This window comes from Mirounga leonina, unplaced genomic scaffold, assembly GCF_011800145.1.
Source record: "Mirounga leonina isolate KUSES-001 unplaced genomic scaffold, KU_Mleo_1.0 Mir_168, whole genome shotgun sequence".
Classification (NCBI taxonomy): Eukaryota; Metazoa; Chordata; class Mammalia; order Carnivora; family Phocidae; genus Mirounga; species Mirounga leonina.
Window position 1 is genome coordinate 30,999,483 of NW_023270426.1, and position 23,357 is coordinate 31,022,839.

The 23,357-nt window shown below is 34.7% G+C and overlaps 1 protein-coding gene and 1 long non-coding RNA gene across 4 annotated transcripts in view; one reads left to right on the plus strand and one right to left on the minus strand.

The window, feature by feature from the left end:
* SPINK5 (serine peptidase inhibitor Kazal type 5) overlaps positions 1-23,357 on the plus strand; it is a 75,326-nt gene that overhangs the window by 5,622 nt on the left and 46,347 nt on the right. For 2 of the 3 annotated variants that reach the window (XM_035014417.1, XM_035014415.1), the window contains exons 3-8: positions 454-581; positions 2,252-2,324; positions 18,335-18,462; positions 20,246-20,309; positions 21,211-21,338; positions 22,785-22,851. In XM_035014417.1, coding sequence (XP_034870308.1) covers positions 454-581; positions 2,252-2,324; positions 18,335-18,462; positions 20,246-20,309; positions 21,211-21,338; positions 22,785-22,851 — 588 coding nt within the window. Of the gene's footprint in view, positions 1-453; positions 582-2,251; positions 2,325-18,334; positions 18,463-20,245; positions 20,310-21,210; positions 21,339-22,320; positions 22,401-22,784; positions 22,852-23,357 lie in introns of those variants that run through there. The other variant, XM_035014416.1, reaches the window with a different exon arrangement.
* The window catches only part of LOC118016787, a 35,000-nt gene continuing 32,073 nt past the window's right edge, over positions 20,431-23,357 (minus strand). The window contains exon 3 of the long non-coding RNA XR_004680908.1: positions 20,431-20,528. This is a non-coding gene — a long non-coding RNA (uncharacterized LOC118016787). The remainder of the gene's footprint in view (positions 20,529-23,357) is intronic.

Below are 23,357 nucleotides of genomic sequence, written 5' to 3' on the forward strand. Positions count from 1 at the left end.
AATAATAAAAAAGGAGAAAGAAGAGGGGGGAGGATAATGTAATTATTGATTATGTACTATGTGTCAGGCACTTTGAAAGTTATACATACTTATAATATTTAATCCTCACAATTCGTATGGGACATATAAAATTATATCCTCTATTTTTACAGATAGGATAAGTTAGCCATTGAGAAGTTAATTTGCTATGGCTATTGGGCTTGTAAACTACAACCCTGGAATATAAGGTCAAGTCTTTCCATTTCACTAATTGTTTTTGGAAGAAAGCTTATTAAGTAGATGGACAATCCAGTCATTGTTTTTGTTTATGTTATTTGTGTAGACTGAGTGAATGGCTTCTATACAAAGCAGGTATTGGTCTTTAAATAGTATTGCTCAAGGAAGTTCTTAGAAGGTGAAGTCTTGCTTTGATGAGATCTCAGTAAACACGCTTTTTTTTCATCTTTTCCTTAGGAAACGTGCGATGAGTATCGGGCATTAATGAAAAATGGAAAATTATTTTGTTCCCAAAATAAAAAACTTTTTCAGAGCCCTGATGGAATAGCCTTCATCAACAGATGTGCCACGTGCAAAATGATATTGTGAGTAAAAGTCCTCTTGAAGTGTTTGAGTTCCCAGCTATTCTCTGGACCAGTAAATGTATTCTTTTTATATTCTGTCAAATGTATTTTTCTAACTCTAAAAGATTAAATAAAAATGCTTAGCAGATCACTCTGATACCTCTTATCAGGTGAAGTTGGATAAGTGCCACCTACCAGAAAAGATTTTAACAATCACTCAAATGGTATTCCAAAGCATTCCAGAGGGTCCAGGGTTAATACCTTATGTAGCACTTAATAGTCTTTTGAGGAAGTAGCTCCAATTTGAGTTTCCTGACTCTGAGAAAAAAAGAATTCTTAATTCTTGTTAAGCCCTGACTCTGTTGTGTCCTCGGGACTGAGAAAAGCCCCCCCGGGAAAGATGCCAAACTCTCCTTATGGCCGCCAACCAGTAGAAAGACTTTAGCAGGACACACCCTGATCCTGTGAGTTGCCAGCGTCTTTAGACATTTCGGATTATGCTAGGATGACATAGTCTAAAGAACTGATTTTAGCTTGCACCTCCCTGCAGCTCAGGAAGGGTGAGTGTCCTGGAGGTTTACTGACATCTATGCAGTGCTTCTTAGCTTCTTTCCTTCTCTTCAGTGACACCCAAAGGTGAAAAAAGGCTTGTTATCCATTGAAAATCCTCAAATCAGAGTGTTCTAATCTGTTTTTGAACAAGGAGGTCATCTTTAATTTGTGACCACCATCAAAACTTCAACACTGATACCAAGCCAATACTAAGCTTATCCATTCAAGATAATTGTGTTGTTCTAATTAGTTTTTAAATGCCAGGGAGTATGTTTCAGGGGATTTAATTTGACCTAGTCAATAATATTGGGATAATGAAGCTGTGATCACACATGCTGCGCCTAGTGAAGAAATTGTGGAAGATGGAGGAAGAAGGGCAAGATTTAGGGGGTGGGTATGAGGGAGACCCAGGGCAAGCTGAGCAATTTTTTCTTATTCTCTTGAAAGCTGAATGTAAACCAGCAGATGTATTATTTACTATAAAGCTTCCTTCTTGTTATATAGGGTGTCTTGAAAGGGGACTGAAACTCTGAATATAGTACATTTACTGAAAAATAATTTAAAACAAAAATAAACTGCCTTGAGACATATAAGAGAGGTTATCTATTTGAAGGCACTAACTCAATTATTTTTTTTATTACCTATTTAACTTATGTTGGAAAAATCTTGGTTTCTTAAACTGGAAAGGACATGTACAAGGCATAAAAGCTCTCCTTAAATTTCTGAGTTTGCTCTGTGGGACCTTACAGTTTAGAACCAGAACCAAAACAGGCAGATAGATTTTGGTTCAGTGTGAATATGGTATTTCGAAGAGACTATTCCAACGATGGCAGAGATGGGTTTTAGAGTTGGTTACCACCTGGATGTTGGAAGCTTTTAAAGGGGTCGGGGAGTAGTCTGTTGGTTGTGTGGTTAAAGGTAGAGATTCTTGCCTCCTGTAGAGCCATGTCTGAGATATTTTTCAGCACCGAGGAGAGACTTATGGTACCTGAGCTAATTTCTGCATGTACCACCTCCACATCTGCTACACTAGATTGAGCTGAGGAAAAGAGTCAAAATTAAGATTGACATGTCTGCTAAATCTTTCCCCCAAATTGGGAAAGCATGTCTAAGCTATGCTACTTCCTGCTGTCTTCCAGGGAAAAAGACGCAAAATCCCAGAAAAGGGCCGGCTATTTAACAAGAGCCTCCCCGGCCATTGCCCCAGAAGAGGTGAGATTATTTGAAGTCAACTTGTTGTAATTGCTTTCAAGATTATGTTTGACTCTATTTAGAGCTATCTGTTTATTTCCTAATTACTAGGTCATACCTGTTGTGAAGCCAACTACTTAGAAGGGAGGGAACATGGCTTAGTCCAGGGGTAGGCTAAATCTCTGGTACATCTCGTCCATATGCCCAACCCATGACCCAACTCTCAGAAAACACTCAGGGCACTGACAGACACTAAGAGGTGGAGTAAGTCAGTGTGATGTCTGCCTTCCATGGTCATTTCTCATTCTTCCTGTCCTGTCTCAGCTTCAACAAGAACCTTCATGGAACTATCAGAACTAATTTCAAATGTCAGAATTCTTACTTACTCTCTGTATCACTTGGACAATTTATGTATCTCTGGGGTCTCATTTTTTTCATCCATGAAAAGGAATGTGGATCAAATGAGAAACTAACTTTAAAAAGCCAAATACAGTGTTTAACATATGTTAGCAAGCATCTGATTCATTTTATTTCTTTTTTCTTTTACTTCCTACGGCATGTCCTTTCTGACACCTAGAGAGTTTCCCTAACTCAACTAGAGTTGCTTATTTATATCTATTTTGCACTTTGGAAAACAGGCTAATATTTGTTTGAGAAAACTATTCTGTGGTTAAAAAATGGTTTTTAATAAAAAATGGAATAAAATGAAAGAAACCATACAGATACAAACCCCCACACAATGATTTCACTTTGTAATTTTTAAAATTTCTACAAAAAAATAAAAATCCTAGACCTGGACTGAGGGAAATTTCTGGCCTACACTGTGTCACCGTAAGCTATTGACAAAGCTGGGGGTTATCACTAGGAATCCTGACAACTATTCTTATCACCCCAGGTCTCCTGGGTAGTTTCTTCTTTCTGTTCCTCCTCTCCTGTCCCTGACACATAATTAAAACAATCAGTCAGGGGAGACACACCCAAATTACTGTAACATCCCTGGACTTACCAAGCTAAAATTTTCCCCGTCAGTGTTACTTAGGAATGTCTGAGAATCTTAGCCTGCACAGTAAATCTACTCAACCACATTCTTTGCTTGAACTCAACTGGTTTCACTTTTAAAACAATAACACAGTCACCGCTCAATTCGTCAGTCACTGCAAATGCTTTATCTGAGCAACAGCGAGCAGCTTCTGTGCTCTACAAAATCTCTGAAGATCAGAAAATTTCCTGATAAGTTCCAATTCTGCCTTTAGCTGTCACATTTAGAGAGAGGCTCATTCACTAAGGTCTATTCTCCTTCTCCACCCTCTCCTCCCCATCTTTTTCCTTCATGAGAAACTGATCAATGATGTTTTAAGATATAAAACACAAGCCAATGACAAATGAAAAAATGAAATACACATACATACCAATTCTAACAAAACTATTTCTAAATATTGCTAGTCAGATGTAAATGTTGAATTTTAATCAAATAAGATTTTTAAGAAATAAAATTTTGGAATTCTAAGACATTATACCTTTCTGTTATCATTTTGTGCCTGAGTTATAATTTCTACCTCTTAAGTCATGATTACTTGTTTTGCTACCTAGGAATGTACTTACTTACAAATTAAGGTAGTCCATATTTGGCTGCAGGCCCTTCGGGTAATTTCTGTTTAGACTTTTACTTGTTTGTGTTTGAATGAGTTCATGTTATTACACTATTTTTGTTGTTACTTTCCCCCATAAGAGAGAAAAATCTACTACTTTCTCTGCTTAGATTCTTCCCATCAAAAATCAACCCTGATGCTCACTTTCAGAATAAGGTGCTCTTCCTGTTCAAGAATTTTCCTCCTACAGACAGCCTTTCTCACTTGCGTCGCCAATTTCTTCTTCACTAGTATGTCATTTTTTCACTTTCCAACTCTAATATCCAATCCATTTACAACTCTCATTGGTATTGTCTCCAAAGTCTATCTCAAATATGACTTTTTTTCACCATTTTCATTTCTATCACCCATAGTCCAATTCCTCATAATCTTTAATGTATTTGGTCCATGTAGAGAATTTTATTTTTTAAATTGATTGATTCATTTATTCAATGTTTCTCGTTGATGTAGGTTGCCAACTATGTAGGATATTAAGTTCATACATGTGTATATGTGTGCTTCTGAGTTCCCTAGTCTGTTCAGATGAGCTCATTGCTTTAATAATTAATAAGGCAGGTCCCCTTTCTTAACTCATCTTTTTCCAAGTTCACTTACCTATACATAGACATATATTTTCCCATATACTTGAAATAAAAAGTTTACTGAGTTTATGTAAAATCCAACTTGAGTTTGGGAACCCAAAGTGATTAGGGATACAAAGAATTTATCAATTAATTTGAGTAAAATTGACCTTTTTATAATATTAGCTTGCCCAACTCAAGAACACAGAATACCTTATCATTAATTCATAATAATTTCTGTCTACTTTATGAAATCTATTAAGTATTCTCCACAGATTTTTATAATTTTTGCTAATACCTAGAAAATTTGTCATTTTATTGATATTTTGTTTGGTATTTTGTTGTTTATGGTATTTCTATCTGGTTATTGTTGGTATAGACAAATTCTATTGATTTCTACAGGTTGATCTTACATTGAACAGCTTTATGATATCTTGTGTTGATTCTGATAGTTTATTAATTCTATCATTTTTTTTCTTGGTAGTTGATCACATTATCTGCATAAAAGGAGATAATAGGTGTTTTATAACTTCCTTTTCCATTTTCTCACTCCTTTATTTCTTTTTCTTTTCTTATATCATTGGCCAGGATCTAGAATTCCATAGTTAAACAGTAGTGATGATAATGAATATCAGCTTGCCCTCTCTTCATATATTAAAAGGAATATATCTAGAGTTTCTCCATTAACTATGCTTACTGTAGGTGTTTTATAAATAAACTTTAGCAAGTTTAGAAAATTCCTTTCTGTTCTTAATCTCCTGAATCTCTTTTGATCATTACCAAATGTCTTTTCTACAACTGTTAAAATAATTTTCTGATTTCTCTTTTTCAGTCTATTAATGTAATAAATTTCTTGATAAATTTGCTTATGTTAAACTATTAATATTTTCTTAGGGTAAATCATACTTAACCATAATACATTTTTAATACACTGTTGAATTTGGATAGTTAGTATTTCATTTAAAAAATCTGAAACTATTTTCATAAGTAAAACGAGTGTATACTTTTCTCTTTTTAATTATTCTTGTCTGGTTTTGAAATCAATATAAAATTACCCTGAGAGGTAGCACCTAAGGTTATGGCTGAATAAGGAGGTCAGCAAATCCTTTATCCAAAAAACAACTATAAATTGAGACAAAATTGACCAAAACAACCGTTATAGCACTCTGGAAATTGAGTCACTCTGACTAGCCTATGACACTCTGACAAGCATGTGTGCTTGAAAAACTGCTAAATTTTTAACTGGAACAATGGGGGGTCTGTGATGTTCTTGTTTAGGGATACTCCCATCTCATTTCTGTTGCTTGGTTGGTATGGAGGGTCTACCTTCCTAAGGCAGGCTATGAGGGTCAGGAACTGCACTGTCTTTATTAAAGTAATTTAGAGTAGTGGGCAACAATCATTTCCAGAGATGTTTTCAGTGGCTGTCATGATCTTCAATAAGAGTAAGGATAGTGGCCTAAAGTTACAGCATAGTTGAGGCAAGTCTATTTCTGGCTGAGTTTTCACACATGGGCAGCAGAGAGCAAAGAGGGACCAAGCAATTCACAAAGTTTTAGCTGCATAAGACCGTGCACAAGCACTTAGAAAATACACATGAAGCAGCTCTTTCTGCCCACGGGTCCTGTCCTTGTTCTTTAATAAAACCACCTTTTTTGCACCAGAAAAAAAAAAAAAGAAAGAAAGAAAAAGAAAACACACATGAAAAAATCCCAGTGGAAAGCAAATGCTGGGGTAGATGTAACTATATCCTGAATTTTGAATGCCCTCCCCCATGCAATAGAAGCCTTATTAGCCTGAGGTGTTTGAGCCCAAACTGTGTCTAATCATTGGCCAATCACTAAGTTATAGAGATAGAGAAAGAAAAACCTAGAGAGCCAGTCTTAAAAAAATAAAAGCTATAAACATTTTCATAGCAGACACATCAACAGCTATACACTGTGGGACAGCAAGAAATCAGAGAGCCCAGCCAAAGATGCAAATAAACAATAAAACAACAAAAATAATCTTTATAGTGAAATCATTATCCAAAATTTCCGATCTTCAACAAAAATTACGAAATACGAAAATAACTGGAATGTATGACCCATACTCAGGGAAGGAAAAGCCAATGGAAACTATCTAAGTGTCTCTGGATGTTAGATTTCACAAAGACTTGAAGCAGCTATTTTAAAAATGTTCAAATACTAAAGAAAACCATAGTTGGGTAATTAAAGGAAAGTATGACAATGAATAAACAAATAGAAATTTTCAGGAGCTAGAGATGGAGATAGACAAAGGTATATATCTCAAGTGGAAATTCTGGAGTTGACAAGCATACAATTCAGTAGAGAGGTTAAAAGCAGCTTTGAGTTTGCATAAGAAAGAATTTTTATTTTCTTTACTCATTACATTCAAGAATTTCAGCAAGTCCCAAATAGGGATGTAATTACTCATTACATTCAAGAATTTCAGCAAGTCCCAAATAGGATAAATATAAAGAGATTGAAACTTAGGCCTATCATGATCAAAATGTTGAAATCAAGAGAAAATTTTTAAAGTGGCAAAAGAAAAATGACACATTCTTTATACTGGTTACAATTAATGACTGGCTTCTCATCTAAAATAGTGAAGGCCAGAAGACAATGGAATGGCATGCTCAAAGTCCTGACAGAAAAAAAAAAAAATGTTTATCAATATTCTATATCCACCGAGATTAATCTATAAAAATTAAGTCAAGTAAAGATATTTCCAAATCAATGAAATCTGAGAAAATTTGTTGCCTTCAGACCTGTCTTACTAAGTCATAATAAGGGTAGTCCTTTAGCTGAAAGGAAATGACTCCTAGATAGTAACTTGGACTTCCAGAAAGAAATGAAAAGCACCAGACATGATAAATATATGGTTAATATGAACTACTTTGTAAGTATACTTCCCTTATTTTCATCTAGTTTCTTTTTTTTTTAATTTTTTGAAGATTTTATTTTTTCAAGTAATCTCTACACCCAATGTGGGGCTTGAACTCACAACCCCAAGATCAAGAGTCCCATGCTCTACTGACAGAGTCAGCCAGGTGCCCCTCACCTAGTTTCTTTTAAAGATATAATATTACATAAAGCAATAATTACAATTCTGTTTTATTGGGTATATAGATAAAATATTTAAGATAACTATAGTGCAAAGGGGAATAAAGGAAATAGAGCTGTATTAGGGCAAAGTTTCTATATTTTAACAGAATTAAATATTAATCTGTAATAGATTGTGATAAATTAGGAGGCATATTGCAATTACTAGAGTAACCAGCAAGAAAATGACATATATAATAAATATATAAAATCAACACAAGAGTTAAAAAGACACACTAGAAATATTTAACCAAAAAGAAGGCAGTAGTGGAGGAATAAAGAAGTAGAAAAGGACAAGAGCATTTTGAAAACAAATAGATATGTAGCAAATATAAATATATCAATAATTATACTAAATGTAAATGATTTAAATATTCTAATCAAAAGGTGGAGATTTTTGTATGATTAAAAAAAGCAACTATAAACTATCTCCATTACATACTCCTTAAATCCAAAGACACAAGAGGTATGAAATGATGAGTGATACCATGTCAAATATAACATGAAGGAGCAGTATTTGCTATATTACCATCTTACAAAATAGACCTTAAGGTAAATAATATTATTGGAGACAAATAGGGACATTTTGTAATTTAAAAGTATTAATACACCAGGAGATATAACAATTATAAATGTATATGCTCCTACTAACAGAAGCTCAAAATGTATGAAACCAGATATGCTATAATTAAATGAAGAAATAGACAATTCAACAATAATAGTTAGAAATTTTAATATTCTACTGTTAAAAATTGATAGAACTAGACAAAATATCATCAAAGATATAGAATACTTGAACAACACTAGGGACTAACTGAAATATAGAGAGTGTTTCCCCAATTATTGTGGAAGGTACATTCTTTTCAAGGAACAATGAAACAATCTACAAAAAGACTGAATACTAAATACTAGGATATAAAATATATCTCAATAAATTTAAAAGAATAAAATCATACAAAGTATGTTTTCTGAAAAATAGAGTTGAATAGAAAACCAACAAGAGGAAGAAATTAGGGAAATCCCCAAATATTTGGACAGTAAGAAGTAGAATACTTCTAAATAACTGGTGGATAAAAGAAACAATCTTGAGAGAAATTAGAATATAATTTGAACTGAATAAATACAAAAAACACAATTTGAGACTTATGAGTTTAGCTAAAGCATTGTATAGAGCTTTAAATACCTAAATCAGACAAGAAGAAAGGTCACAAATTAATAATCTTAACTTCTACATTAAGAAACTTAGAAAAAGAAGAGCAAACTAAACATCAACCAAGCAGAAGGAGGGGCATAATAAAGATTAGAGCAGAAATCAATAAAATACAAAACATTAAAATAATAGAAAGTTAATAAACCAAATGTTTGTTCTTTGAGAAGATTAAAAAGCTGGCAAACCTTTGGACAAATTGACCTAAAAAAAAAAAAAGTGAGAGAGAGAAAACAAAAATTACCAAAATCAGGAATGAAATATGAAATACCAATATATACCCTAGAGAAATTACAAGGATTATATTAGAATATTATGAACAAATTTGTGCCCAAAAAGTAGACAACTGACATGAAATAGACAAATTCTTAGAAATACATGAATTACTAAAAACTGACCCAAGAGGAAATAAAAAATCAAAATAGATGTATAGCAAATAAACAAATTGAATCCATGATTAAGTGAAAGAAAAGTTCAGATTTTGTTGATGACCCCTACCAAATATTGAAAGAAGAAATAATATTAATCTTTTATAGACTGATTCAGGAAATAGAAGAAATAACACTTACCAGACAGTATTATTTTGATACAAAATCCGAAGGAAGATATCACAACTACAGCAGACTACTGACAAATATTACTCATAAACATACATAGAAAAATATTTAACAAAATATTAGCAAACAGAATCCACAACAACAACAACAAAAAGATAAAACCATGACCGAATGGGTATTATTCTAGGAAAGAAAAGTTGGTTTAACAACAGTAAATATAGTACACCATATTGATAAAGACAAAACTACGTCATTATTTCAATAGATGCAGAAAAGGCATTTAACAAAATCCAACAGTCATTCAAGATAAAAAAAAAAACTCTCCCTGTGTCTCTTTCTCTCTCTCTCTCTCTCTCTCACACACACACACACACACACACACACACACTCACATGCACAAAAACTACCAATAGTTAAAAACTTCCTCAGCTGATAAAGGACATCTATGATAAAGCTATAACTAGCATCATACTTAATGGTTAGGGAATGAATACTTTTACCTTAAGACTGAGAAGAAAGTGAAGATGATTGCTCTCACCACTTTTATTCAACACACCACTTCTATTCAACATTGAACCGGAGAGTATAGCCAATATAATAAGGCAAAATTTCTTAATCAATTAAGGACATTCTTCTTGGAAGGAAAGTAACGTTTTTCATTGTAGGTACATGATACTATATATAGAAAATCCTAAGCATCCATATAAAGAAACTAGAGAATGAGTTTAGCAAGAAACTAATAAATGAGTTTAGCAAGATTTCAGTATACAAATCAGTAATGCAAACTCAATTGTATTTGTGTATACTAGCAATGAACAATCCAAAAATTATTATCAAGATGGCAATTCTTCCAAAATTAATCTATAAATTCAACATATCCCCTACAAAAATCCTGGCTTTTTTTTTTTTTTTGGTAGAAATCGACAAGTTGATTTTAATGTTTATGTAGAAATGTTGGGACACCTAACTGTAACTGACTTCAAAACATATTATAAAATGACAGTGAACAAAACAGTGTGTTATTGGTTCAAGGGCAGGCATAAAAATCAGTACAGTGGAATGGAATTGATCTTCTTTACATTTATGGTCAAATATTTGACTAACTTGTCAAGATAAACAAATGCTAGGAAAATTTAATATCCATTAAAAAAATTTAGATTCTTACCTTACATCATCCACAAAAATTAACTCAAAATGGATTGGAGTCTCAAATTTAAGAGCCATAACTATAACATTTCTGGGCTAAAATGTAGCAGAAGAAATTCATGAATTTGGGTTAGACAGAGTTTTTAGATATGAAACCAGAAGGCTGATCCATAAATACAAAATTGCTAAGTTGGACTTTATCAAAATTACAGGCATACTTCATTTTATTGCACTTTGCTTTATTGTGCTTCTCAGACATTTTCTACAAATTGAAGGTTTGTGGCAATCCTGCATCAAACAAGACTATTGATACCATTTTTCCAATAGTAGTTGCTCATTTTATGTCTCTGTGTCACATCTTGGTAATTCTCATAATATTTCAAAATTTCATTATTATAAGTTTGTTGTGGTTATCTGTGATAAGTGATCTTCAGTGGAGAAGTACAATGAGATTAATGTTGTTTTCATGGCCGCTAATGCAACATCTATTCTGCAGCCCATAGATCAAGGAGTAATTTTGACTTTAAGTCTTATTATTTAAGAAACATACTTTGTTAGGCTTTAGCTCCCATAGATAGCAATTTCTCTGATGGCTTTGGGCAAAGTAAATTGAAAACCTCTAGAAAGAATTCACTGTTCTAGATGCCATTATGAACATTCGTGATTCATGGGAAGAGGTCAAAATACAGTATCAACATTAACAGGAGTTTAGAAGTTGATTCCAACTTTCATGGATGACTTTTAGGGATATAGGACTTCATCAGAGGGGACAACTACAGATGTGGTGGAAATAGAGAACTAGAATTAGAAATGGAGGCTGATTATGACTGAATTACATTTATCTCGTGATAAAATGAATATATGATAAGTCACTTCTCTTTTTTAAATATTTTTTTCATTTATTTGGGGGGGGCAGGGGGAGGTGCAGTGGGAAAGAGAGAATCTCAAGCAGACTCCTCACTGAGTGCACAGGCCAACATGAGACTCCATCCCAGGACCCTGAGATCATGACCTGAGCCAGAACCAAGAGTCAGGCAGCTTAACCAACTGCACCACTTGCACACCCTGAGGAGTCACTTACATGGTTTCTTGAGCTGGAATCTACTCCTGGTGAAGATGCTGTGAAGATTGTTGAAATGACAATAAAAGTTTAGAATATTCCATAAACTTAGTTGAGAAAGCAGTGGCAGGGTTTGAGAAGATTGACTCCAATTTTGAAAGAAGTTCTGCTGTGGGTAAAATGCAGTCAAACGGCATCACATGCCACAGAGGAATCATTCATGAAAGGAAGAGTTCATCGATGTGGCACACTTCATTGTTGCCTTATTTTAAGAAATTGCAACAGCTACACCGACCTTCAGCAACCACCACCCTGATCCGTGAGCAGTCATGAACATCGAAAGAAGACCCTCGACTAGCAAAAAGATGAAGACTCACTGAAAATTCAGAGGCTGATGAGAAATTTTTAGCAAAAAATGTATCTTTTAATTAAGGTGTGTTCATTGTATTTTTTAAACATAATGCTATTGCACACTTAATAGACTACAGTATAGTATAAACATAACTTTTGCATGTACTGGAAAACCAGAAAATGCATTTGACTTGCCTTATTGCAATATTTGCCTTTTGCAGTGGTCTGGAACCAAACATGCAGTGTCTCCAAAGTATGCCTGTACAAACATTTGGGCTTCAAATGAAATCATTGAGACAATAGAAAAGCAAGTATGGACTGGGAGAAAATACTCATATATGGGGTAAAAGACTTCTATCTACAATATGTAAGGGACTCTTACAACTCATTTATAAGAAGATAACTCAATTAGAAGCCATTACACTAAAAACATCTTAATGGCTAGTGAGCACTTAAAAGGATGTTTTACATTATTATTATGTAGGGGCATGCATATTAAAACCACAATGAGGTGCCATTACACACCCACAAGAATGGCTGTAAATCATAAAAACAGAAAATATAGAATGTTGTTAAGGTTGTGGACAAACTGGAACACTTACAGATGGCAGGAAGGAGTATTCAAGAGTGCAACTACATTGGAACACAGTCTGGCAGCTTCTTAAGAAGTGAAACACAAATTTACCATATGACCTAACAAATTTGGTCCTAGGAATCTACCCCACTGAAGTGAAGACATATGTCCATCCGAAGCCAGGCATGTGAATATTCATAACAGCATTCTCTTTAATAATCCAAAACTGGAAACAATCTACATGTCTGAAGGTCCGCTGGTGATGGATAAACAAAATGAGCTACATTTACAGAATGAAATATTATTCAGGAATAAAAGGAAAGTGCCACTGATACTGTTATGACATGGATGAACCTCAGGAATATTTTGCAAAGTACAAGAAGCCAGAATCAAACAGTTGCATCTTTATGATTCCATTTATAAGAAATATCCAGAAAAAGTAAATTTATAGTCAGAAAATTCTGTGGCTGCCTAAGGCTAGAGCTGGGAACGGGGATTAACTATTTACAGTTAATTTACAGGCACAGGGGAAACTCTTAGGGTGACAAATATTCTAAAACTGGGTTATGGTGATGGCCATACAACTCCATAAATTTACCAAAAATCATTGAATTGTACACTTAAAATTCATGAATTTTATGGTATGTAAGTAAAACCTCAATAAAACTGTCTACAATTGTTTTTCAGTTCACATACCTTCTCAATTTTTGGAATAACTTGTAAATTATTATTACTCAATACAAGTTTCCCTTTTTTCTTAACAGTTTAGAAAAATGGATTTTAAAGCTATTAGTACTTGGGCATTTTGGGGAAGGAATATCTCAGACCCGTATATCAATGGGATTAATGCTATTGGTCTGTTCAACTTTTCTTATTAAACCACTGTAGGTATTTTACACTTTTTTTTGTCGCCACATCTCTATTTTGGTGTTCAGATGTTTTAGCATATAGATACTGATAATATGCTTTTATTGTATGTATATCTCAAGTTTTATACAGTTATTTTCAATTATCATTGCGTGTATTTTTATTTCCATCTTCTCTTTCTCTTATCAATTGTCATAGAAATCTGAATATCAGCTTTTTTGTTAATCTTCTCAATTATTTTTGTTTTCTGTGTCACTTATACCTATTTCTTTATGTTTGCTCTGCTGCACATTTTGTAATGGATTGAGCAATACCTAGTCTTTAAAATTTTAACTTCTAAGATTCCATGACAAGAGTAGGTGAAGATATTAATGATCATCTATCTCAAGATTTGTGCTGGAAGTGTTTCCATTTGTCATTCTTTGCAAACATTCCTTAATTTTCCTCCCTTCCAAGTAATACATTATTTGATTTTCAAATATATTGCACTTCATCTATTTTAAATTAACTTTGATTTTACTGAATTTTGGGCAGAGAACATAGACCATATGATATCAGTCCTTTGAAATTTTCCTAAGACTTTCTTAGTGGTCTAATAAATATTCCACTTTTATAAGTGTTTCCTATGTCTTGGAAAAAATGTTCATTTGCTGTTCCTTGGATGTAGTTTTCTATAAAAATCTAATGGCTTAAGCATCTTAATTTTTTCCTTGATCTATCAATTTCTCAGAAGTATATGCTAAAATCCCTAAGTCCAGTTACTGATTTATCTAATTCTATCACATTTTTTTGGTTGCAGTCTGACGGAGGTAGAGCCTGTATTATTAAGGGAATGAATGCTCAGTGGTTATTATACCTTCATGTTCTGTTTTTCCTTTTACTTTATATAGTGTCCTTTGTCACTTATGCTGCATTTTGGGCTGAATTCTATATTTTTAGTATTCATGTTACTGCATCTGTTTTCTTCTCATTCATTTTTACCTCATATCTTTTCTTATCCTATTGTTTTAATATCTGTGTGCTCTTTAATTTTAATTTTCTCTTATCATCCATACCTGGTTTGATCCTGTTTTTTAAAATCCAACCACAAATTTTGTTTTAATTTGTGTGTTTAGCTCATTTACAGTTGTTATTTCTGTTGTACTAGAACTTGATTCTCCTAATTTTTCATATTTTTAAAAAATTATTTTAAAAGTAGTTTCTTCCTTCCAGCTTTTCTTTGATGATGAGTTAAATGCTGCATATCTGTTTTTGCTCTTAATATGACTCCCCCAGCCAAATATCCATATTTATAATTATTTATCATCACTATTACTAATGTCTTTGTTTATTGTTAATATCTGTATCTTCTCCCCTAACATATGTTAGCTTGCTTTTATTTGGTTAAAAATCCCTAAACCTCTCTAATTTGTTATTGACCAGATTCTATCTTTGAGTTGCTATGGCTATTTCTCTATTTCTTTGTTTTTTCATTTTTCATTGATTCTAGAAATGTTCCCTATTTCTTCAAATATTTTTCCTATATATGGTTGCCTCCTTTTTAGGACTTCTAATTCTATTCACCATGTTCTTTAGGTTTTCGCTTCTATTTTGAATTCATTTTCCTTTACCATTGCTTCTCTGAGAGTTTCTTGATCTAATCTTCTGGTTTACAAATTCCTTAGGTACATGTACCTATCCTACTTTTATTATTTCTATTGTTTTATTTATTACCATTTAAATACTTTCTATGTCTAAAACTTCCACTTTTTTCCCATTATAGCTTCTTTTTTTCTGGTTTCATATTGCAGATATTTTCTCTTATCTCTCTAAAGCATAGTTACAGTCTTGAAAAATCATTTTTCTATGCATTTTGATAATTCTGCTTCAACTGATACTATTGCTCACATTACCATATTTCTTTTATGTTTTGTTCCTTACATATACAAGTATTTCTACTCTACATTCCATAATAGCTTTAGTTATTTTTTTCTGCTACAGTGAGTGAGATGGTGTTCAAGGCTACATTCAGTCTCTGCCTCTCCTGGGGAGTATAAGGATAGGAAAAGGGATGAAGCCTAGATCAGAAGGTTCTGGAACCAGTTTGTTGCTACTCCAATCAGGTTAGGAATCCATCTGTAAGCTCTCAGAAACTGTTAGCATTAGGAAGAGGTGTTCTCTGTAGGTTGTGACCTACCAGTCCTTGGAGTTTGGAGGGGGAGGCGGGGGAGGAGGAGTAAATACCCACACCTGTTCTCAGGGCCTCACAGCTGCACTTTTTATCTGCCCCATCATCACCCTGCCAACACCTGTGACCTAGTATTACACTTGCTTTTGCTGAAGGGGAATAGCAGTGATTGTCCCAAGTCAATAAAATCAATCCATATCACCCATGCTTCATTAGTTTCTCCAGAAATGACCCTAGAGTAATATTCCATTGTATATATGGACCACATCTTCTTTATCCATTCATCTGTTGAAGGGAATATTATTCAGCCATCAGAAAGGATGAATACCCAACTTTTACATCAACATGGATGGGACTGGAGGAGATTATGCTAAGTGAAATAAGTCAAGCAGAGAAAGTCAATTATCATATGGTTTCACTTATTTGTGGAACATAAGGAATAGCATGGAGGTCACTAGGAGAAGGAAGGGAAAAATGGGGGGGTGGGAATCGGAGGGAGAGATGAACCATGAGAGACTATGGACTCTGAGAGACAAACAGGGTTTTAGAGGGGAGGGGGGAGGCGGGATTGGTTAGCCCGGTGATGGGTATTAAGGAGGGCACGTACTACATGGAGCACTCTGCTAAGAAGGCCAGCAGGATTTGACAAACAGTATGCTAAGTTTCGAAAACAATGGATCGTGGATCACCACATCAAAAACTAATGATGTATTGTATGGTGACTAACATAACATAACAAAATTAAAAAAAAAAAAAAAAGAAATGACCCTAGAGAGAAAACCCGCTGCTCTCTGCTTTTTCCTCACGCAACAGCCACACTCCTTTGTGCCCCTGAAGCAGGACAGTCTAGTTCCTATCACAGATCCTTTGCACTTGCAGTTCTCTACGCCTGGAATGTCCTTCCCTCAGATCTCCAGTGGCTGGCTTCTGCTCATTAATCCCATTTTACCTCGAATGTTACCTTTACAGAGAGATCTTTCTTGACACTATATTTAAAATAGCCATCATTCTAGTTATTGTTCAGATTATTTTTAATAGCATTTATTTTAATTTCAAATTATCATATTTATGGTCTTTACCTTCTCATCAGAATATAAGTTCCATAGAGCATATATTCCAAGGTGGTTTTTTTTGGGGTTTTTTTTTGGCAGTGTCTTCGTCTAGTAGAAGCCCAGAGGCTAGCAGATGTATAGTGGATTTTGAGGAACAAATGAACAACTGAATAAATGAAATAACACATATAGCCATTACTTATCTTCCCTCTATTTTAACTTCTTCCCCAACAGATGACATGAACAGTGGGTTATGTTCCATAGCTTTTTTTTTTCTACTTTAAATTCTTTTTCCTTTTTTATTGTTTTTCAGAAGTGTTCCTTGATGTAACCTTTTGGTTCACAAATTCACTATGTATTTGTAATTGTTCTTTTATTCTTTCTATTGTGTAACATACTAGGTCACAGGTCTATATTCTAAGTGTTCCATATCTATATTTAAAATATTTTTATTATGACAATAACATCAAAAATTTATTTTGTCATGCAATATAATAACTAAAAAATTCTCCAGTGTCATTCTTTGCTTTTGGATAGAAACAAAATTCAAGTTAAGTCTAGGTCTTCTTTAGTTAGCTCATGTCACAATAGTGTTGCCAAATAAAGTTTCCTAAGTATTCATTTGATGCTCAGCACAAATCTGTAGGACAGATGGGGTGTGAATTTCCATTTGTCAGACAAGGAAAGTAAGGTTCAAAGAGGTGGAGTGAGTGGGTGGCGGATGTGAGAATCAAACCCTAGTCTCCAGTTAACCACCTAGTGTAGTTGTTTTCCTCACCATACAGGTATGTCCCTAAGTATGCGTCATATTATTTGAGCTGAGATTTGGATATTTCTTCCATCATCCCCAAAACATGTTTCATGATTGGCTTGCTTGTCAGTGAGGAAAATGTTTAAAATAACAACAACAATAACAACAGTGAAGGGTTATGATATGCTACGCGCCATCATAAATGCTGTGCATGTATTCATACCCTGAAACTTCTTTAAAATGCTGAGAGGTGGAGCGCCTGGGTGGCTCAGATGGTTGAGCATCTGCCTTCGGCTCAGGTCATGATCCGGGGTCCTGGGATCGAGCCCCGCATCAGGCTCCTGGCTCAGCAGGGAGCCTGCTTCTCCCTCTCCCTCTGCCTCTCCCCCTGCTCATGCTCTCTCTATCTCTGTGTCTCAAATGAATACATTAAAAAATCTTTAAAAAAAAAATGCTGAGAGGTTAGTAATATTGTACACATTTTGCAAATAAGGACACTACAGCACAGAGGGGTTAAGTAACTCCCATATCACACAGCCAGTATGTGGCAGAGTTAGAATTATAAGCCCAGCAATCTGGCTCCTGATCACTACCCTGATCTATAATAATAAAAACTTCATTGTAGCTTAGAGTTTACAGAGAGCTTTCCTATGCTTATCCACTAGACCTCATTATCATTCTGCTAAGAAGGCCGTCAGGATTTGACAAACAGTATGCTAAGTTTCAGAGGGGAGACTTGGCCTACCTCACCCGGATAGCAAGTGGCTGAAATCAAATACCAATTCTTTCTCCTAAAATCTAAGTACGTCTCTGTTCTGGGGCCATGTTTTGTTATTCATGATGTTATTCGTGCACTGTAGTCTCCTCAGTCTGTTTTGTTTTCCAGTAAGTTATATTGTTGTGGGTTTAAAATGTTCACGTATTTATGTGTCTAAGGAATATTTTATCTCTTATATTTTGATGTTCCTTGATAACGTCTCTTGCAGTTGAATTGTGATGATTTCAGGAAAGACGAGAGAAGTGGGGATTTTATGTGTACCTTCGATAACGCAGCCCTTTGTGGCACAGACGGGAAAACCTACAGCAACAAATGTGCGCTGTGTGCCGAGAACGCGTGAGTATCTGCAGCAGGCTTTCTCCCTAAAGCATGCTCTCCATACAAGTACATGACACAATTTTTTCCTACAGTCTTTAAAATATCAATTCATTTTGTGAAAGTTAGCCACCCAGAAATTATTAGGACCACTCTTTTTACTATTCTTAAGGGAAAAAATATGAAGTGCAACACTTTATATTTTACAAAGCACTTTTGTATGCAGTTTATCAGAGAGTTATCAGTGTCTCTGTGAAGTAGACAGACATCTGATAGATCTAAATCTAAGTACCTACCTGTATGCACATATAAGCACACATGTATGTACATACACTTATATACACATACATATACAGACAGACATCTGTCCCTTTCTATCTATCTATCTAGGAGTATATCTTTTTTTACAGAGAATTATTTAATCATCAAATGATTTTTTTATTTAGTGCTCAGTAATTTATAATATTAGAGTAGATAATTGGAACTTTCAATATTGAACTTCTTTCCATTGATTTGACCTTTGTCACATAGCTAAAGCATCTCACTGTCCAACATTTTGTCCCCGTTTGATTCTTTCTCCACCCTCAGTGCTAAGTTTGGTTGTCGGTTGTCAGTCAACAAGATGGCACACCTGCTTCACAGGTTCTGGCCTGTGGCCTCAGTCTTGAATTGTCTGCTCTCCACTTTTTGCACACATAATAACAACCAGTGCTTGAAACTAATAAAAGGTATGATAAATATTCAGTCTTCAGGGTTCTGCAAGCGTTATCCCTCCTTGTAATAAGTATCTCTACCAAAATACAACTGAATTAAATCCCTCTGATCCCTTGCATTATTGCATTTTGAGATGCACTCTGAAATGATGCCTTCACCTCTCACCAGTGGTCAACATAAACGGAAAACACAAACAGACATAGGGAGAACAGACAGGTTTTATTAGATATGTATTTTGTAATACTATTATGAGCACACTATACATTTAACTACTACTATGTTTTATGTGGGGGATCCTGTGATAGATTCTTTAAATCTCTTCAGGTCTAAGTGTCTCACCCCTAATTTCTGGTATACTTCCTTCATTATACAGTGAGAGCCATACTGCTCATTGGGTTTCTTCCTCAGCTTTGTCTACTAGGGGACTCTGCGGTAACACTGGGATTCAATTTTTTTTTTGTTTCCCTCAGATGATATCTTTTGATATAACTTTTTTCTTGTAACTTTTAATAACATCCTTTTCCTCTTTATATTGCTTTTGTTGTTTTTTTATTGTTATACAGAGGCTGTGGTTTTAAGCTGCCTTACCTTTTCAAAAAGTAGGAAATGTATTTTACATTTATGGTTTTGTTTTCAGATAGCGTTAAAGCTCTATGAGACTGAATAAACTTAATTCTTGGGACTTAAGGTACTTTCCGTGACAACTAAAATATTAGTCAGCATAACCCAAACAAAGAATAATAGAGCAGGATGTTAGATCATTTAAACTTGAATTCGTATATTTAAAACACCATCATCAACAACAGCATAGTTCTTTGCTGATATGGATCCTCTTTAGACGTAGGAAAGAAAATTCTAGAAATAATATTTATAGACCTGACTCTTATTAGCCCTCCAACATAATTCTATTTCTTCAACTCCAAGTTATAAACACAGGCTCTCATTAGAAAGAGTAAATGAGGAAAAGAATGCGATGTGACATTGTTTTCAAGGGCAAAGGAGAATTATAATACAGTGACAATAAGTTACTTTTGAACGGTAAGAAGTTCTGTGATACTAAACTTCTGTGTCTACTAACTTTCAATTCCAGTAAAACCAGGTCCCAAGTTGGCATAAAAAGTGAAGGGGAATGTGAGACCAATAATCCAGAGCAGGTGAGGACAAGTGTCAAAATGGTGGGAAATCTTGGGAGGCTGACTTCAGAGAGAAAGAAGATGCTCTCCTCTTCCTTCTTTGATGGGGTACTAGGAAGGAAGCAATTCTTGCTTTACCTAAGATGGGGCCCTGCTTGTTTAGATGAAAAGCAGTTGATAGTTCCTGTAACTGGAGCAGGTGACTTTGGTAGTTAGACTTTTCAGCTCTATTTCTGCTTTCTATGAAAAAAAAAATCAATCAATCAATCAATCAGTCAATCCATCCATCCATCAAAAGGAAACTACACTTATAGTAGAAAGGGCATTATGCTTCAGTCACGTAATCTGAATTGAAACCCTAGCACTGTCACTTGCTGTCAGGAGACCTTAGGTAAATTACTTACCCACACGGTACCAGTGTTTCCATATCTAAAAATGAGATTTGGCTTAAATAGCTTTTCCCTTTGCTAACATTCTGTGCACTTGTGATTATAGGAGAAAGAAATGAGTATCTCAGACATGTCACACTTGACTTTTTCTAGCTGAATGTTTTTTCCTAAGTCAAGGTTTGGTGCCCTTTCTATGCTCCTAGAGCACCTATCAGGGCAGTTAGTACATCGTATTTTAAATGTCTCTTTGTGTCATCCAGTAGATCATGAGCAAGTTGAGTGCAAGGACTGTGTTCCGCCTTAGTTCTAACACATGCTAGGGTATCTGTGTTTACTAATAAATGAATAAGTAAATGAGCACCATACTTAACCTCATGAATTATGCAACACTTACTGAGCTACTTCTAGGCATCTGGCACTGCTCTAAGTGGCTAGTGTGCATTGGGCAGAGAAGCACTGAGTACTATAAAATTCTGAAAACCGTGTGGAATGCATTACAATCAGGATGTTAAGTTCTTTTCCCTGTTCTTCAGGATGTATGTAGTGCTTTTCGGCCTTATGTGAAGGATGGAAGACTTGAATGCACAAGGGAAAATGATCCAGTCCTTGGCCCTGATGGCAAAACACATGGCAATAAGTGTGCCATGTGTGCTGAGCTCTTGTAAGTATCATCATCCTCATGCAGGCCAAGTAGGTGGATTTGATGAGGATGCACTTGGTTGCTGTCCTGAGAACCACTCTACAGAGAGATACAGTCCTTTTCATGAAGCATACAATTCTTTGTCTTCTTAAAGTGAAATCGTCCTTGCTCTCTGAATGGCTTCTTTTCTTTTTAATTCATATCATCTGCTAGAGTTTCTTAAAAGGCATGGTTAAGGTAATTATGGTAGTTATTAAATTCAAGACTCTTAATTTGCTTAATTATAATGATAGGACAATGCACAGTATTTTATAAGGCACAATATTTTACAATTTAGAAAACACTTTCCTGGAATGAACTAGGTCATTCGTTTGATGCGCATTGCTTCATTTGTATATGTACAGAGACTCTTACTAAATGCGACAATCTAATTTAAAGTAATAATAATAATAATGTCATGTGGCTGCCTTCATTATTACTATAAATGGTGGAACTTTAGGGAAGAGAAGGATAGGGTTAACTTTCTCTGAGTGCCTGACATCTGTGAGTATTGAGGCTGAGATGTGAAGAAGATCCAAAGAGTCTTTAATATTCTGGCTGTTAAACAAGATATAGACTCTCTATATGTCAGCAGGCTTTCAAGTGCTCCATTTACATCCACGGATCTTTAAAATCATCACAGAGAAAGATCTAACAGATTAATAAATTTCACACCTGCCTTTGAAAATTACAGTGTACTGCCAGAGAATTCAAGGGCACGTCCTATCAGGTTTACAAAACAGTGATTATATCTGGTTTCCGGACAGGAAATAAGCCTAATTTCTACTTTCTTATCAGGAGACATGTGGGTTTCGTTTTCCAACATGCCCCAATTCTGTGACTTTCTGTTTGTTTTCACACACTAGCTAAAAAAGAGATTTGACTTCTCTAACTCTTGGTTTCTTCCTCTATAGAACTAATAATGCCTGTCTCCGGTTGGGACTGTAATTAGGTAATAGATAGGAGAGGACTTAGAAGCTCAGTTCAATGTCACTTTTTTTAACTGCAGTGATTTTACATGAAGGCAAACAAATACTTTACAAGGTATAGAAAAGCTTTACATAGGGTGTGGATGGCAGTACTTCAAATGCTCAGTTCGGTTTCACCCTTGTCACAGCATTGTGTTAAAAAGCTCTTGGTTCTGCCAGTTAAAGGGACTTTTCCCCAACAATCTTCTGTTTGTCAGTCAAGGAGTCACACCCATCTACTTTTACAGAACAAAGCTTCTAATTGACTGTCATTGAGTCAGTTTCACACCCTTCCTTAGCTTTGGCAATTTTCTGGCTCAAATTTGAGACGGGGAAAAGCTTGTCTCATGTTAAGTGGATCGGTTTAACAAGCTATGGCCAAGGATATGAAAGTGCCTAGCACAGACTGGACACTGAAAATATGATTGAGCCGTAAACTGACCAACTGTTCTCTTAACAGCTTAAAAGAAGCTCAAGAAAACACCAAAAGAGAAGGTGAAACCAGAATTCGTCGAAGTGCCGAAAAGGTAAATTCCTCACCAACATAATTTGATCTTGTGGCCAAAGTATTAACAAAGTTAAGCTTGAATCTTTGAGGTAAGTCAATGTCATTGTCCTTAATTTTTACAATAAATTGTTTCCCTTAATTTCAAACTTCCCCAAGTTGACTATTTCAAGTATATTAATCATTAGATTAAAATTGCATTTCCCACCTAAAGTTCAAAATATGCTATTTTTAAGAAAAAGGGAAAGAAAGAATATCAGTCAGAAAATATGCAAATTAAATTCTGCTTCGTTTCCACCAGACTTCTCTCTGGCTTAGATTAATTTTGCTTTGAATAAATTTTTTTTAATACAACATAATATAAATTAGACAGGAATAACTATAAAATAATTCTATAGAGTCTTTTAAACAGTGTATCCACTGGTGCATTTTATGTATCATCTCATTGATACAAACTGGAGTTATTTGTTATGGTTATTACAATGAGGCCTGCATTTATAAAGGTCTAGCTTCTGTTTAAAGAAAGAT